Source organism: Poeciliopsis prolifica, unplaced genomic scaffold (assembly GCF_027474105.1).
Source record: "Poeciliopsis prolifica strain line A6 unplaced genomic scaffold, Auburn_PproV2 SCAFFOLD105, whole genome shotgun sequence".
NCBI lineage: Eukaryota > Metazoa > Chordata > Actinopteri > Cyprinodontiformes > Poeciliidae > Poeciliopsis > Poeciliopsis prolifica.
Window position 1 is genome coordinate 524,461 of NW_026562480.1, and position 18,343 is coordinate 542,803.

The 18,343-nt window shown below is 38.9% G+C and overlaps 1 protein-coding gene across 6 annotated transcripts; it reads right to left on the reverse strand.

Moving 5' to 3' along the window:
- Window positions 1-799: 799 nt before the first annotated feature.
- On the reverse strand, window positions 800-17,559 carry ehmt2 (euchromatic histone-lysine N-methyltransferase 2). Of its 6 annotated transcripts, none has more exons than XM_055023695.1 (29): window positions 17,493-17,559; window positions 16,168-16,237; window positions 15,918-16,037; window positions 14,897-15,135; window positions 14,756-14,816; window positions 14,192-14,265; window positions 13,978-14,100; window positions 13,840-13,890; window positions 12,881-12,962; window positions 11,851-11,937; window positions 11,302-11,438; window positions 10,628-10,771; window positions 10,216-10,532; window positions 9,375-9,605; window positions 8,375-8,457; window positions 7,873-7,935; window positions 7,194-7,300; window positions 6,997-7,119; window positions 6,808-6,909; window positions 6,009-6,113; window positions 4,897-5,051; window positions 4,343-4,510; window positions 4,121-4,265; window positions 3,948-4,025; window positions 3,617-3,732; window positions 2,822-2,908; window positions 2,666-2,744; window positions 2,263-2,438; window positions 800-1,509 (listed from the first exon to the last, which is right to left on the reverse strand). In XM_055023695.1, the coding sequence occupies exons 1-29, from the start codon at window positions 17,517-17,519 to the stop codon at window positions 1,329-1,331; spliced, it is 3,531 nt and encodes a 1,176-aa protein (XP_054879670.1). In that variant the 5' UTR covers window positions 17,520-17,559; the 3' UTR covers window positions 800-1,328. The 6 variants fall into 6 exon arrangements, with proteins under 6 accessions (XP_054879670.1, XP_054879671.1, XP_054879668.1 ...); XM_055023696.1 differs by having other exon boundaries at window positions 11,851-11,934; window positions 14,897-15,138; XM_055023693.1 differs by having other exon boundaries at window positions 14,897-15,138.
- Window positions 17,560-18,343: the final 784 nt, after the last annotated feature.

The following is an 18,343-nucleotide window of genomic DNA, read 5'->3' on the forward strand; positions in this document are numbered from 1 at the left end:
ATTTCTCAATGGAGTTTTACTGTTGCTTATAGAGGAAAGTGAAGACAAGAAAACAGTAAACAACGCATGTAAAATTCAATAATAAATAGTTTTAATTGAAAAAGAAAAATATGATTTCAATCTTAGAATCGTAAAATGTTGTTTTGAGGTTGAGACTGAACATAAGCAGAGAAGCTATATTATTGGTCATGAACTGATTTCTTAATCTGACTTGAATATTGGGGGTGAAAAAATGAAAATAAATTATGATTTTAATCTTATAACTCTGAAAAAATTAATTGAATTTTGTGATTAAAATCAAAATTCTGAGAAAATATGTTTGAATTCTGCTAAAACTTCTCAAATAAAAGCCAGAATTTTGGCACTAATCCTATTCCATAGTAGCGTGTCAACAGTAATAAACTTTTTTTTAATAAAAATTTATATCCATAAATATGAAAACCTCTTAGAACTGTTACTTTTATTAAATTAAAAACAAACATTTGTTTTCTATTTTAATAGTCAAATTTTTATTCTTCTTGATTTGTGATAGGGAGTGCGACCAAAGTCATTTCTTGGTCCCAATTGGCCCCGGGGCCACACTTTGGACACCCTCATGTATCTGATCCGACTTTGTTTAAAATGTGTATGAAAAGCCGCAATAATGATAATGACTCAGAGTGAGACATCTTTCCAATTAACACATCTCTAACCCTACCGAGCCTATCAAAAGATCATTCTAGTGTAACATATGATTAAAGAGGTTACACTAGCGCCCCCTGCTGACAGTATAAATATATACAATAACGAAATGACAAAATTAAACTCTTTTCTGTTTTATTTCACTACAAGTGACAGAAGAAACGACATGTATAAAAAATAATACAGACAATTAAACTACCACAAGCATCCATCCACAAATGGACACAATAAGTTCCATTATGAGTCCAGAAAGGCCTTCGGTTGATGTTCATGTTTTTGCCACAAAGCCTTGAGTTGGTTGGCACAACAGGAAGTGTGTGGATATAAAAGACTTTAACATATAAATGAGCGGGTAATGAAGGCCTCCAGCACAAACGATTGTTTCTGGTACATTTTTCTGCAACACCAACATGACTACAAACACAACTATCAAGAGATCTGTAGATTTTGTAAAACCGCTTAAAGTCTGCTCCTTTAAAATGTAAAGGTTATAATTTCTGCAATAGTGAACGTGATAAAGTGACAGCTTTAGGAAAATGTAAAACATGACAGCACCTCAAAACCACCAATGCCCCACTTCTACAGTCGACTGTGAGCACATGTAAACGTAGCAGGGTTTGATCCAAAGGCCCTGTGCTTTAAGTGTTTTAAGAGTTTCCCATCAAGGCCATCCCGCAGTCGGCTCCCGATTCTGAGCAGGCGTCCATCCGGGCCAGCCTGCTCTGCTCCAGAGCGATGGCCTCAGCAGAGTGCTTACACTTCTCCGACCCACACTGACAGGTGAAGTACTTGCTCTTAATGTCCCAAAAGCGGTCGCCGTAGTCAAACCTGAAGACAAATGTCACTTATTTACGACGGCGTGTTCAGGACATTGTGGAGAAATTTAAAAATGGATTACATTCCTACCAAACAACAAGAAAGAAAATGAATAGAAAAGGAAAGTTTGAGATTAGTCTGAGACATTTTCAAGGAAATAAAACGTGAAAATTTCTGAGTTTGAAGAGTCAAAAATTTGCTAGAAAAGACTCAGAAATTTTTAGATTCATCTCAGAAATTTTTGATAAAAAAAAAAAGTTAAAATTTCTGAGTTTGGAACATTTAAAATGTGCACGGAAAAACAAATTTTGAGATGAATTTCACAATTGTTTTTAGAAAAAATTGCAAATTTCTGAGTTTCAAAGGTGGAAATGATAAAAGAATAAAAGGGAACATTTTGAAATTAATCAGAAATGTTTGAGGAAAAACATGGAAATTCTTGAGTTTGAAAAGTCAAAAATTTGCTGAACAAATCTGAAATTTTGCAATTAGAAATATTCTCGGAAAAATTTGGAAATTTGTGAGTTTGAAAAGTTGAAAATCAGCAGGAAAATGTTTTTTTAAGAAAGAAACGTGGATATTTATTATTTTCAGTAGTTGAAAATCCAAATAATTTTGACAGTAATCTCAGAAAAATCCTGCAATATTTTATAAGTGTAAAATTTACTAGAAAAACTCAAATTATTATTGAGATGACTTTTTCTACGGTCTAAACGGCCCTGGTATGTTGTTGTTTGAGTGAAAACGCCGTAAATCGTTTCTCACCCCAGCTCTTGTCCACTCAGGATGTCTCTGGAGCTGAAGAAGGCGATGCGAGGGAAGCGCAGGTCCTGATGCAGCATGAAGACACGCACCGGGATGAGGTTTGGGTCACACAGGTGGTTGATGAAGCGGCTGATGTTGCCGTAGTAACGTGCGTCTATGCAGTACACCTCCCCGTCCTTCAGAGGAAAAAACAAGCAAATCTCTTGAGATTATAGAACTTCATTAAATCAATTAACTGAATTTCTGGTTTGTAAAGATGAAATTTTTAGATTTTTTTTTCAATGAATGCACTTCTTGAGTTTCCTTTTGTTTCCATTTATTTGCACTTTGAAGAATTCAGGTCAACTCAAAATATAAAGGGTCAGGCTTGTTTTATTTTCATAAAAAATAACTGATGGTTTACCTTGTTGTCAAGGTCAAACAAGTAGGAGTCGTCTTCTCGAACATCAGCCTCGGCGTCAGAGATCAGCTCTCCAACGTATCTGAGTTTGAAGAGGAAAAACGTTTAGTTAAGTTCTGCAGAGCAGGAAGGCAGGCGAGTCGCAAACGCTTCTCGTACTCGCAGATGAAGCTGCCCTGAGGAATGTCCTGCATGGCTCGAACGCCCCATCCCATCTTCTCCGTCCTGTACAGCTGCAGGCGAACTCTGAGAGGCAAAAGATCAGAGAGGTCAGAGGTCAACAGAGAGGTTGTCTGTCTCCTTTTGACTCTTCTGCACATTTTCCAAGTCTAAATTTCTTTTCTGATTTAGACGTTAATGTTTATCTGTAAGGAGTTAAAAAACTGAATCTGTGAAGACAAATTGGATGAATGAACAGATGAATGGATGGATGAATCAATGGACAGATGGATCAATCCATAAAAAATGTCACTGTAGAAAAAATTAAACAAAAAAAAAGAAAGGAACAGAAGAAGAAAGAAGCAAAGAAGAAAAAAGCTAAAAAACCCCCCAAAAAACAGAAAAATGAAGCAAAAATGAAACAAGCAAAGACAAAAAGAACAAATAATGAAAGATTCAAAGAAAAAAGAAAGAAAGAAATAGAGAACATCAATGAGAGAATAAAAACTGTTGAAGATTGGGAGCGTAAAACAAAGAAAAGAACGGAAAAAGAATCAAAGAAAGAAGGAAGAAAAGAAAAGAGAATAAAAAAGATAATTTCCTACTCATTTCGGACATAAATAAATCTGAGTTTTCAGTTTTCCAGATTTGTAAAATACTTCAAATGTTTTCTTTTTCTAGTTTTCCTGTGACCCTGCGGGATCCTTTCACTCCTGAAAACAGTCAACATATATAATCTGCTTGACAGAAGCCCTGTAGATTAATAATCTGTGATCTCTAATCTGTGGTAGTTACTTTATGCCTGCTTGGACGACTCTGTTTTTGCACGTTCGATAACACGAACACGCCATGTTGCATTCGAAAATGAGAGGAGGTTCGATTTTGTTGAATTCCTGAAGCAGCCGTTGATCCTGCAAACAGAAGTGAGACAAAAACAGGAAATAATTCAATCAGATAAAGTTTCACATTTAATTTGCCGTAAAAGAATTAATACTGCATTAAAAACAGAAAGTAAGATGAGAGAAGATACCAAAACCAGCTTAAAAAAGTCCAGACAGCAGCATAATTTTGCTTTTTAGTTTCAATAATAAAGAGTAACCCTTGAGATGCTACAGCAGGTGTTTACCTTGTCATACCAGCAGCGGATGCTCAGCTGCCCGCAGAGGCAGTTACTGGAAGAGCAGTCGTCAGTGCAGCTGCAGTGCTACAAAAGTAAAAGGAAACTTTGTATTTATCAAAGCAAAACCAAAAAAATGCAAGTTTTTTATACAACATGAACATAAAATAAAATGAGATCACCTGTAAGTGTGTGATGTTTCGATCTATGTTCATTGCTGACGTCTCGCAGTTTTCGGAAACGTATTTATAATCCGACGGACATCCTTCGTCGTCCACGGCGTTCACGCAGGGGATCGGTATGTTTTCGTAGCCCTGCGCCACGTCGCTGCGACCGACAACAAGTTACCGTGTCGTTCAACGAGCGAAGAGCAGAAAACTCTGTGACGCTGGGAGGAAACAAACCTGCAGATGATTCGCTCTGTCCGGATCAGCCGGTTGGCGATTCCTCTGCGCAGCTTCCTGTTGATCTGTAGCGAAACCCAGACGGGCGTGTCGGGCCGGGCGAGGCTGAGCGGCGTGTCGCCCTCCCTGTTCATAATGTCGATGTCCGCTCCTCTCGACAAAAACAACCTGCAGAAAGAAAGAAAAGCTCAAGTTTAAAGTACGAGGCTGAAACGATTAATCGCGATAAATCGATTATTGAGGTAATCCACAACTAATTTAGAAATTGATTAATTGTTAATCGTTTTCACGTCTGAGATTATTTCTTTTGGAGTCAATATTTACAAAAAGCAAAAAGTTATTTTTAGCTGCAGATGTAACCTGCAAATGATCACTAAAGGAATAAAATGTTTATTTTCTTATTTAAAAAAAGGAATTTAATTATAAACAACAACAAAAGTAATGTACTTCTAATGTTGCATAAAATAATCTTAAGTATTTAAATGACAAATCTGCAGTATGTGGCAGTTAATGGCCAGAATAATCGCTGGTTGCACTAGATGCTGTGAACTCACGTCACACACTCCAGGTATCCCTCTCTGGCGGCGATGTGGAGCGGAGTGTCTCCATGCATGTTAACCGAGGAGAGGGAGCAGCCGGAGTTCAACACCAGCTCTGCGATGTCGATGTTTCCAGCGTACGCCGCCCAGTGGAGACAGACGTTCAGCTCCTGCAGCGCAGTGAAGAACTTAATCACTGATATCCAGGAGCCAAACCTCCCAGTGTTGGGAACTTAACCCTTTCAGGTGTGAACCGTCATTGTTCATGTCAGGAATTTTTTCTAAAGTGCTTTAAAATTTCTTAAGGCATAAAAAATGAGAAAAAAATTTCTTTAAAAAAAAATTCTAGGATATTTCTGTTGTTATTTGAAAAATAAATCAGTAGTATTTACAACATTTTTCATTTCTTTTACCTGCTACAGTCGCCTATAATAGAAGGAGGGACTGAGTTTTCCTGAGTTGGTCGACAGGATTTTTCATCTGTCCGCCATATTGGATTTAACAAAATCTTCTTGCAGTTGCAGTGGTTGGCCAGTAGTTGGCAGTGTATTGTGTCCACTTCAGTGGGCTGTGGGCATTTATAGCATACAAATCCACAAGAAAATGACTTTTACCGTGGTGACCGTGATGCATGAAAGGGTTAAAGGTTACGAATACAAAGATTACAAAACCTTTGGAGCAGGAAAATTTGTTCATTAATGAAGTTAAATATGAGGAATTGAATTGAGTGTAAATCACTTTTTGCTTAGCAGTAGTCCGGTTAAAGGAAGGGAATAAATGCCAAGGCTGGTTTTAAGCCAGGGTGGTGTCCAAAGCGTGGCCTGGGGGCCATATGTGGCCCGTGGACTGAATCTGAGTGGCCCCTGAACTACAAACACAGGTGGTTGATGCAGGTGGAGACTTATTGTTTTTAACTGTCACAAACAAACTAAAATATCCCAAATAATGGAAAATGTTTGGGAAGCAAGTAATTCTGAGTTAGTAACACTGTTTTAAACTAAAGTGCCAAAGAAATCATGAAAATTCAGCAGATAATCCATTTTATGTTGCCCTTAAACACCAGCTGATGATCTCACATTTTCAGTTTCTCATTTAAAACCATAATTTTTTTTTTTTGAAACACTCACCTTGTCTTTAATGGAGACGTCGGCTCCTCTGTTCAGCAGCGATTTGATCACTTGAACGTGTTTGTGCTCCGCAGCCCAGATGATGGGTGTCCAACCACCGTTGTCCTGAAATTGGAGAACCAAACCTGTTTATGCTTAGGATTGCTTTTACATCAAATTACTGAAATATTAGATATTAATCTGTTGGATTAATGGTACTTTAACATTTATTAATGAAGAAATAAAAGTTAAAGGGCAGTATTATGTATTTCCCAGGCACTAAGTTGACTTCAGTTGTAATAAAAATGCTATATTTATCAAATATGACTTAAAGAAATCTGACTTTGTAATTTAAAAACTCCACCTTCATCACAACATGGCTCCTCTATTGACCCTTTGACAGCATTTTTACCAGCATTTCACTGAGAAGTAGCTCAGATAAAGAGCTCAACGCAGTTCCACCAAGTGTTTGCTAATTGCTGCTGGCTAGTCTGAAGGAGCTGCATGAAGGAGGAGCAGCACATTGAAGGCGGGGCTATGTCCACCCAGGTGTTTTCCACAGCTGAGTGGTTGACATGAAGATTGAAGGATTTCTCAAACATGCATGAAAGAATCAAAGCAACACATTTTAACATGATGTAAAGATTAAAATGTCAATTTTGCAAAGCACTGCTCCTTTAAAAGTTGGATTTGATACACTAATGTGAATAATAATTGCAAATGAGTGTGAAAGGTGCTTTAATAATCTTTTTTTTTTAAATATCCACTATAAATAAAAACATTTTATGACTGAGGTTGATGATGGTAGTTCTGCTCCCACCTGAGCATTGACATCCACCTGGCCGGTCTCCAGAAGCATATTGACGATTTCCAGGTTCCCCAGCTTGGCTGCGTGGTGGAGGCCAGTGTATCCGTCCTCCTCCTGGTAAAGAAACACAAACAAAGTGGCTGAAACCACAACAACAACAACAATCCAGTATAAATGTGAAATGTGAGCACGGACACTCACAATGTGATAAACGCAGGCGCCGTTCTGGATCAGGTAACGAGCCACATCAACGTGATTATTGATTACAGCTTCCAGCAGAGGAGTCCTCAGGTCTTTGTCTTTGGCATCAACCTGAGCTCCAGCCTGGCGCCATTAAAACCGCAGCAGGAGGTTAGCTAAAACCTGTGGATGACTAGCAGGCTGCCGTGTTTACGCACCTGTATCAGCATGTAGCAGACCTCCAGCAGGCCTCTCTGGGCTGCAGCGTGAAGAGCTGAACGTCGGTTCTGAGACTCAGGCTGGTACGTTGGATCGATTCCCTCCACTGGAAGAGAGAAACAGAAATTAACTTCACTTCCTTTTTGCCGTTAAAGCTGCAGTAGGTATACTTTATATAAATTTTTTGGCATATTTGTTGAAACTATAATTTTTTTACAAAATTGATCTCAACTTACTACTTGAGCTTCTATTGCCTTCTGCAGAAATGCACCAGAAACAACCAATCAGAGCCAGAAGGAGGGTTTTCCAGTCACGGCGAGTTGTTTCTCTGCCATTAGCACATTTAGCAGCGAGTATATGAGGTTGACTGACAGCACTAAGACCCTCCTCCTGTCCCTGGTTGTTTTCAGGAGTGATGCATTTTGTCAGATAGCAATAGCAGCTCAGGGAGGAGGTGGAGGCGATCGATCGTTTCACAGATTATCTCTGTCATATTTATCTGTCGCAACACAGCGACAGTTTTAAAAAAATCTCTAAAAGACATATTTTTATAAAAGTTACAAACTGCAGCTTTAAAGAGCCTCTCTGATGGGTTGAAGAACAGCAGACCAAAGACATAAACTTTTCCTGATACCTGCCTGGCTTCTCCCTGCAGCAGATGCAATAATCTCTCCTTACCTGCATCAACGTCCCTGCTGCTGGTCTCTGGGCTAATGTCTCCTCCCTGACCTTTTGCTCTTTCTATTGTGGCAATAAAGATGATTTTTAAATACGTAGAAAGCAACAGTGAGCACAACTTCTGTACATAAATTACAGCAGATTCGGATTATCAGATTGTCAGATTCATTGTCTAGCTAGCAATGAATCTGACAACATTAGCATTATTGCTAACTAGCTTAACATGACATATTGGCATCATTTAGCAATTTAGCATAAACATCATTACTTAACTTACAACGTTTGTTTGGGAAAAACTGTGTGATGTTTCTGACACACCATGCAGAACTACTCAGCAAAATGTCTCCATCTTTACAATAATGATGCGTTTAAAGACGGCTCGGAAAAACATGTTTAACAACGGTCCAAACCGTTTTAACGGCTGGAAACAGATGTCCCTTTCGGATACATGAGCTATATGTTGTTTTTTCTTGAACAGTGCTTATTATGGTATGCCACTCACTTAGCATCAGCAGCACTCGCTGGACCTCGCCTTGCTTTGCAGCAGGATACAGCTGCCGCGGGTGGAACCTCAGTTTCTTCCTCCTGGTACAGAAACAATAACTTTTGATCAAAAATAGTCAAATTTGCTTTCTTCTTTTTTTTCTGGATGACAACAACTTTTACGTACCTCCACTGCAGGGGTGTCCAAGGTCGGTCCTCCAGGACGGCATCCTGCATGTTTTATTCTCTCCCTTGTGGTAGCAACAGCCTTTTCAGGAAGTCAGCGTTCTTCTTAGGCTTCAAATGAGCCATCATTGGATCCGGGCGCGTTAAACCAGAAAGAGAACTAAAACATGCGGGATGCCGGGCCTCAAGGACCGACTTTGGGCACCACTGTTCTACTGCAAGATATGTTTATGTGAAATAATCATTATGTGAGCAGAAAACAACTTTCCCCAATTAAACAGATTTTAGCAAAGAATATTTGGTAGTTGAAAGGTAAAAACCTTTGAATTCTGCACAATTTCAAATTGATAATCCAAAAATTGACTCTCAGTGTTTGTAAAAGTACAGAACATTAGGGCCATTATACTAATAAATAATAAAATACTAAACAATTAAATTCTGATAATACATGTTTTACTTTTCTGTCTTGCAAATTTGATCTATAATCTCAATGAGACTATGTGTATAAATAAAGGTACAAAAACATGTAATAAATTATACTATATATGTACATATCTGCATATATTGTTTGCGTATTACACACACAATGTAAACATATGTAAATGTTACATGTAAATATAAAATATTGGATTATTATTATGGGAATAAAGTTATAAAATTATTAGAATGCCATAATTATAAAATATAATCAATAAAGTTTATTCCATTTTATTATTTTCTATTATCACTGTATTCTAATAATTTTATGACTTTAGTCTCACAATAATGTCTACATATAAATATATAATTTATTTTATTCATTTACTAAAATCTAAATCCATGCAGTCTCAAACCTTTCCGTTTCCTGTGTGAGAATTGCTTTCTGCAGCGCCGCCCTGCTGGGTCCAGGTGGTAGTGCACTTGGGCTGACTGACTTCCCATTCGGCATGCAGAGAGACGGACCCACGCTGTCCACTCCCTCCTCCGCTGGAGGAACAGCAGCCACAGTCGTAGCCGAGGGGACGGGCTGAGGAGGCAGCTGCTCCACTGTGGGAGCCACCAGGCCGTGGCTTCGCATTCGAGCGCTAAGAAAAACAGGGACTCTGCAGGTTTCACCAACTCAAATATGAGACTTCAAGATGTTATACGTAGGAAATTTAAGACCAGTGTCGGTACAGAAATGTACAAAAGAGAATTGCATATTTCAGACGGTAGTGCTAAGCTTTTTCACTCATAAAGCACGTAGCATCATGTAGGTCAGTCAGAAGAAATCCAACATCGTCCAACAAACTGGGCAAATATATTTTTTACATATTTGTTAAAACTGTTATCATGTCCTCACAATGTAATGTGAGACAGATAATACGTGTAAAAAAATCTAATAAATCAAGCTCCCTGAGCTGCTACTGCCATCTGAAGAAATGTTCAGTCAAAAACAACCAATCAGAGCCAGGTCCTTGCGCTGTCAATCACCTCATGTAAACGCTGCTCAATGGGATAAAGGTGGAGAACCAACTTACCGTTACAGAAAAACTGTTGACGCACCATCATTTGTGTCTACGATAACTAGTCTTAACATCTGTGTCAAGCTATTTTGTGGTGAACCAGCTTTCACAGATTATCTGTCTTATATCATATCTTCACAACAACTAGGTAAAGATCCTATTTGGAAAATATTTCAGTAAAATATCCTACCTGACAGGCCTTTCAGGCATCTTCCCGTCCTTCATCCCTCCTGTGGAGGCAGTGAGAGAGGGCGCCGTCGGGGCTGATGGGGGCAGGGAGGGCGTGGTTGTGGAGGAGGCCGACATGGTGACCACTGTGGTTGCAGAGGTTGATGCCGAGGAGGGGATGATGATCTCCTGGGCCTCTGAGGCATCTTCTCCACAGTGTGGACAGAAAAGCATCCCTCCGCCGTTGGCCTTGCTGCGGCCGCCGCTCAGCACGGTCACACAGCCGCGGTGGAAGCGATGAGCGATCCGCTGGTCCGGGCAGCATTCCAGGAAAGTTCCCTGAAAGAGGAGGGGAAATTTGAAACAAATCAGATTGAAACGCAAAAAGATGCGACGAAAAACACGGAAGAGGAACGAATCCTAATTTTACTTACTGCTATGCAGAAGTATCCACAGCCAGGACAACAGTGGTGTTTCACCATGTGTGAGCGATGAACGTCACACAGAACCATGAGGGGAATCCGACTGGACGGCCGCATCGTCTCCGTTTTCATGGTCCAGTTGGTGCAAGCCCGGAGCTGAAACCCAGCGACAGAGGAGCCGGCAGACTGAATTTAAGACTGCCTTTTCCAGCAGCCATTGTACAGCAGTAAAACCACCTGATCGAAAGTGCTGGAGGTCAGCTAGGGTTGCTAGGTGACAGGCTGGGTTTCGCTGGGCTTGCTAAGTAACGGCGCCGATTATGACTCAACATTGGCTCATTTTATAGACACCAAAAAACATGAACGTACTGCAAATTAGAAGAAGAAACTCAAAGGGAAACACATGAACATGCAAAAACAGATTTTTTCCATAACATGCCCGCTTTGTCTAAAAAACAGAAAAATCTCGATTGTCCTTCCTGCTGAATTTCTTTACATTTGCATCCTTATGTTTCAGTTCCTTCTGATTATTTGCCTTTATTTGGTTCCTTCTTGTTTATTTTTGGACAATGGCTCCTAGTTTGCCTCTTTTCAGTCTAGTCCTTTTCACCGAGCGCTGCTAGAGTAAATAGTAAACCGGTTGAGGATGCATATCTGTGTTCCTGCCAGGCATTAGCTGGACCAACCTCTCCGTTGAGGCTTTCCGTCGCCATGCACTGTCTGCTGACCCGCTGGTTGGTGCTGTCGACTCGAGGAGCCTCCATTCTGCAGCTGCACAAAGGAAGCTCCTCCAGCCGCTCCATGTCGCCTGCTTCGCTTCCATCTGCAGAGACAGTTCACATTTTACCAAAAGCAACAAAAAATAAAGACTTGAAATACATTCTGCACTATTTATAGCAAGAAAAAAACATTTAATCTTGTCATTTTGTATTCAATTTATATGATTAATAAGCTACTTTTTACCAAATATTTGAACAGAAAAATTAAAGAATCTTGATTGTGAAGATTAAATAACATTTTTACTAATCAGACTGAATAATTTCACATCTAAAAGAGTCTAAAAGTGGGTCCCTTCTGTTATTTCCTTTATAAACACTGACTGAAAACGAGCACATTTGAATGAATCTATCAGCTGATCACATAAGAAAATGTTTTTCCAGCTAATTTGACTGTTTACATAAGAGTGCTTTCATCTGGTTCACAATTTAAAGAGACAGTAACATTTATAAACCGACCAGCAGGAGGGGAAAGAGTCAGACTGTCAGCAGCAGCGATGTCCAAATCACCCAAAGGAACCTCTGTGTATTCTCCAGACCTTTCTGCTGAAAAACAAAATAAATATATACAAGTGACGATCAAAAATCATCTGTTTCACAGAATATAGAGAAAATAAAAAGTATGATTTATTCAAATAACTATTAAGGGGAAAAGCTTTGTTATGATGTTTAAATGTGTCTGCTAGTGTAAAAGAATTCAATTCAAAACAATAATACAAATTAAAAGCTGTCATGACTCGTGTCATTCAAGTTTCTGAAAAGAGTCGAAGTGGCTGGTGATGCTTTGGATCTCCAGTAGCAGTCAGTATCACAGCAAATCTGAAAAAGTCTCTGACTGAAGACTGTTGCTGTGTGACAATCTCATGACACGCTAACCTAGACGACATCATCAGCTGTTGACAAGGACTGCTAATCAATATCATTTGCTTTTGCCGCACCTCTTTGAGTCTCTGGTTAGAAAACTGGACGATAGTTCAGGTATTATTTTAGCTTTTGCGACGGTAATCGGCTGCTCCTCGGTGTGGAAACAACACTTTGTTGCCACAGTTACGTGTCATAACAACTATCCAAAAGTAAATCTTAATGGTGCGCTCACACCAAACCCGTTACGTGGGTCTGGTTTACATTCAATGTGGAGGCGCGTCTGATGCTCCAAACGCGCCGCAATGGGCCCTCGGTGCGCCTCCACATCGACTCTGAATGTAAACCAGAGGCACAAAACGCGTTTGGTATGAACGGACCATAAGAGCAAAAATCCCTCTGGTTGCACAGAAGCCAAAACCAGAGGGAATAATTTTCCAAACATGAAATGTCTCAACAAAACACAATGAAAATCGTAGAAAAAGATTAGAATCAGAACCAATGTAATGCAGATCCTCCAACTTGCTGCCACCATGAGCAGCGCTGTTCTAGAAACAATACGGTAAAAAGTCAAAAACGGTGAATAATTGTTCACAGATTTTTGGAAAACTGAGCTCTTTAAACGCACCCTCTTCTGTTTCCCCCAATTCAATGGTGATAGTGTCTTTGTCCTGATCCGACTGCGGAGAATTTCTCTCACACTCCAAACTCTGCAGGTCAGAAAAGGAAAGTTAAATATTTGACGTGTTTGGATGGGAAGTTCAAGCTGCTTTTATACTTTTAAATTTGTGGATATGAGGAAAGAGGAAAAAATTAATCGACCCTGACAAAGCTGCACTGGTGTCACAGTTTCCCCGAGTGAATATAAGCCTGGTGGGCCACCAGGCTTTATTTGTGCCCCCCCCAGGCTAAACATTGCTTATTTAACTTTCTTTTTTAAATGTTTGCTTTTTTTTAAGACTTTATAGTTGGTGTTCAGTTACTAATCTTCCAATCTTTCAAGAACACAATTATTAAGTGATATTTTCAAATTTCCTGTCGATTTTAAACATTTTTTAACTCTAAAACACGACGGAGCGCTGGATGAATGACTGCCCTGCGCCCCCAGCTCCAGGCTCAGCAAGTTTTCTGAGATAAACCTTGAAAGTTGTAAAGTCTAAAAAGACAAAGTGGAAAATTATTGGTGCTACAACTAAACAGGAACATACAAGTCTGGAAAAACTGCACTGAACTCCATTGAAAACCTCCAAGTTATTCCACCAAATATTAATTTCTGAACTCTTTTTGAGTTAAAGCATTGGTATTGTTGTTTCTCAATGAATATGAACTTGTATCCTTTGTATTATTTGAGCTCTGAAAGCCGTGCATCTTTTTCATTATTTTGATCTTCTCTCGTTTTCTGCAAATAAACACAAATTTTTGCTTGGAATGTCAGAAACATGTTGTCAATAGTTCATAGAATAAAAGAACAATGTTCAATTTACTCAAATAAATTGAAAATTATATCAGAGAAACTGATCATTTGAAGTGGTCTCTTAATTTTTTCCAAACCCGTATTTACGGATCTGTAGCGGCAGAAACAATCACCTGATCTTCCGTGTTGGTGATTGGCTGCTTCTCTTCACCTCCATTTTCCAACTGAAAACCACAAACAGCCAAATTATGATTTCATTTCTTCCACACATGAACCAATAAAATCACCAGTAATGTCATTAAGCAAGACACCTTTTCTGTATCTAGAGCAGATAAATGGTTTCCTTCATCAACAGACTTCCCCAAAGAGCTCTTGCTCTTCGCTGAAGCTTGATCTGTAACAGACTCCGCCTTTTTATGAAACAGCTTCTCGCCCTAACAGAAACACAAAAGAGGCTAAATGAACGGCACAGGAGAAATCGAGCCAAACGTTTAACAACCAGAAAAACAGAAATGATCGACTCACCTCAGCTTGAATCTGGTTTGACATTTTTTCACATTTCCCCGGTGCGCTCTCGGACAGCTTCCTCTTTTTTGCAGCTTTTGGAAACAAAACAAAGCAACACGAGCAGCTTCAGTTTCAGTTTCACAGAAAAATGGCTTTGGGGTCAAAGGTCAATGTAACACAAGGGGTTTTAATTCAACAAAACTTTTAATCATCTGAGAATGAATGAATGAATGAATGAATGAATGAATGAATGAATGAATGGATGAATGAATGAATGAATGATGAATGGATGGATGGATGGATGGATGGATGGGATGGATGAATGAATGATGAATGAATGGATGGATGGATGGATGGATGGATGGATGGATGGATGGATGGATGGATGGATGGATGGATGGATGGATGGATGGATGGATGGACGGACGGACTGTAAACTATTTATTTTAACCTTAAAATCCAAACCTATTTAATAAACTACAGATCATTAAAATCAGCATAAATATGAAAGGAAAACCTGACTGAAGCAGAAACGTGTATAAATGTCCTGGTTTCACCGCTGAGGGATTTGAAGCCACTAACCGGTTTCAGAGTCGGATCCTGCCGGCGTCGCGGTCGCAGCCAGAGCATCAACATGACTCACCTGCTCACCAGAAACATTCACATCATACAGAAACCCCTGAAAATATTCAGTTACTTCCACGCAATCCAACTCGCTCTCACCTGGGCCGGCGGGGGACGGTTCATGGTCTTCCGGGCCCGGTGGATCTTGTGTGGGCCTGGAGAGGCGGAGGGAGTGGAGGGAGCAGAAGGAGACGGGGAAGAGGAGGCGGAAGGAGCTGGAGGGAAATTGGCTTTACTGGTGGACGGCCCGGAGACGCTCATCTTGGCTCGGCCAGGAGACAACGGGGAGGACGTGTAGGGAGAGGGAGACATCGAGGAAATGGACTTTGCAGCATGACCTACTAACAAATAAATACATGAAAACAATATCTGTAAAAGTCATAAAAGTTAAAAACAAATAAAGAAAAAAGAAGCAAAGAACTCATAAACAATGAAAATGCCTATGCAATATGTGGGATGTTTACACTCTTCAAATGAAAATGGCTGCAAACACATGTACAATTATACAACTGCGCTTCTTTGAAGAGCATTAGTAGAGCCTCCTCCACAACCGACAAGAATGCAGCAAGTGGTTTCTAAATGGTAAGTCAAGAACAAAACATTTGTTTTTTTCCAGCATCACATACAGAGGTAAAACTAGCTGGAATTCCAGCACAATTGGTCAGCTGGGGGTAACAGGTTGGGCTTTACTAGGATTGTTAGGATTGTTGTTTTTTGAATCTGAAGGATTTTTGAAACAGCTTTCTTGACAACATAAAATATTAGCATATTGCTAAAACGTCTGGAGGTTTGGGTTTTTGTAGGGCGTGGTTTGTTTTTAGACACATTTGTGACCCAAATGGAAGAACTAAAACATAAAAAATGTAAATTTTTCAAAATAGGTCTTCTTTTAATACAGTTTTCCCACTTGGTCAGTGGAAAATGCAACAATAAAACAAAATAAATTCTTCAAACATTACATGGAAACTGTTTCTCTTTCCACCACTGTTTCATTCTTCAGAGATACACTCAATTGACCAGGTTTCTGTATGGAGTTACAAATAGCCTTGCTCCATAAACCCTCGGATAACTTTCCCATGTTAAGATGAAGAGGGATGGAGTGATTATCTGCAAGTTTCACCTGCAACAGGTTTGTTCAGCGGTGGTGAAGGAGGAGGCGACCAGGTCTCTCCATCGTCAGCAGGGTCAGAGACGCCCTTTTCCGGCTTCTTAGACGTCAGCGATGAAAGAACTTTGGATTCTAGCATGAAAGCAGACATGATGAGGGCTGCGACATCTCGTGACATTCAAAACTTTTCTGCTCATTTTTATTTAAAAATGTATTTAAAAAAAGATTAAGGGTGTTTTTGATGTCCAAGAGTTAGATGTACCTTTGTTAACTTCACTGGGAGCGGCTACAGACTCTGCTGGTGTTTCTGGGTCATCTTGGTCTGGGGCCTCCTGGCAGGAAACAAGAAGATGACAAATTAAAAGAATATAAAGTTTATATCATTAGTTTATCACATTATTTAGAAGCTGTAATGAAATTACACATATTTACTCTAATTTATCATTTCCTGAACAGATCAATAAGCTTCTGGTTTAATATCTGATCATTACAGTTTATTTTAAAGTGGTTTTGGTATAGACCTTGCTTTAAAGCAGTCACAAATTTATGGTAAAAAGTGGTAAAGGGTGGGACCACTGAGAGCTATTTGGACAGTTTCAACCACAGCATGATGCTGCCACAAATAGCACCATGTTCTCGGATTTGTAAACCTCTTCATGATACCCAGGTTGCCAAATGCTTAATCTTGAACTGTCTCTCTACTGATGCTAATGCTTTTCTCCAGAAAGAATCTCACTGGAAATATGCAGACGACTGAGCCCTGCAGAGGACATTCTGCCTCAAGCTATTAAAGCTCAAAACTTTATATTATCCAGCTTATATTGCATGTTTTATTTATTATTTATTTGACCATTCCTGAAAACTAATGATCGATTACTAATATCGTAATCTTAAATGTCAAGTTTTTATTAACTGTACACATCAAATATTTCTAATTAATGGAAATAAAGGGTTGAAAACGTGAATAAATTAGATATTTGTAATTTACTAGAACATTTTATTATAACAAAGTTGAATTAAATCTGCCTGCAAAACAGAAATAAATGTATTTGTCCAGCGTGTTTCTAAGCTATTTACAAACTACTGCATGTATCAATAATTCCATAATTTTGGGGTTAATTGTAAAAATTAAGATACATAATACTTCTACTGAAAATAGCCGGAATAAGCAAATCACTATTTAGATTTTAATCACTTGAAGTGGAAAAATAAATTCCTTTTTTGCACCACTGTCTGCTCAGAAACAACAAGCTGACTTCAAAATGAAAATAAACGCATTGAAAGGCGATTTCACACCGTAAGAAAGCGGCTAACGGGAGATTTAAGGCTTCAAACGAAAAATAAAAAAGGGATAAGTATAATCAATTACAGAACTATCATAAAGGTAAAACATCACAAGCGAGGCTAACACTGCTAGCACTCTTTGCTTGTAAAAATGTCAATTATTAGAGCCGAAAGCGGAAATGTGCTTAGTGAAGAAAGAGACGTCGTTAGGACTTATTTGCTTTGTACGTTGGTTCGTGTACAACATGAGAAATAAATGTTATTATCGTGAACAAGCCTTTAAAGTTCATGCAGCTTTTCTACCTTTGTCGTTGTCTGAGGAGCCGACATGTTTCCCAGTGAACGTAAACGGTTATGAACGTGCGACGTACACAGACTTGGCAGGACAGACGCCGCACGCGCTTCGTTCCACCGAAGAAACGGTACGTCACCGCGTCCGCCATATTGCGAGTGGCAAGCTCATCATGGAAAGGAGAACTGATTGGAAACTTGAGTTTTGTGAATGAAATCAACTCTACATTTTACTATCAGCGTTTTCAGGAATCATTTTGGTCGTTTTACTGATCAGTGCGACATGACAGCTTTGAAAACTCTCCTTGATATAAAACAATCAAAATCACCTCATTTAAGTCAGTTTTAGTTAAACTTGAACTTGTGTCAGGTGCCTTATTAAGATAAACTAATGATAACAATAGCTAATATTATTATTATTGTTGTTGTTATTATTTTATTAATAGTGTATTATTATGATTTTTGTTGGTTTTGTCGTAAGTAGTTCAGAATCTTAACACTGCTAAAGACAATTAAGTCATTCTTCAAATAACTTCTAATAGCAAAGCTGTAGTTACTCTGACTATTTTGTATTTTCTAAAGTATGTTAGAGAAAACATACTCTAATATACTTTAGAGTATGTTTGTTGTTGTTTTTCAGATGTGAATGGAGTTATTACACCAGACTTTCCTTATCAAGCAGGCTAAAATAAAACATAAATAAAAAAATAACTAAATGATCCCCCAATCTAAATTAGTTTAAGAACAACGAAGAAACAAAGTTATAATCATATGCAAAGGCTTTGTGACACTAATAATCTATAATTGGATGAAATATTTAGTGACAATTTCCGAAGCCACTCACAATATGGCGGGAACGTTTA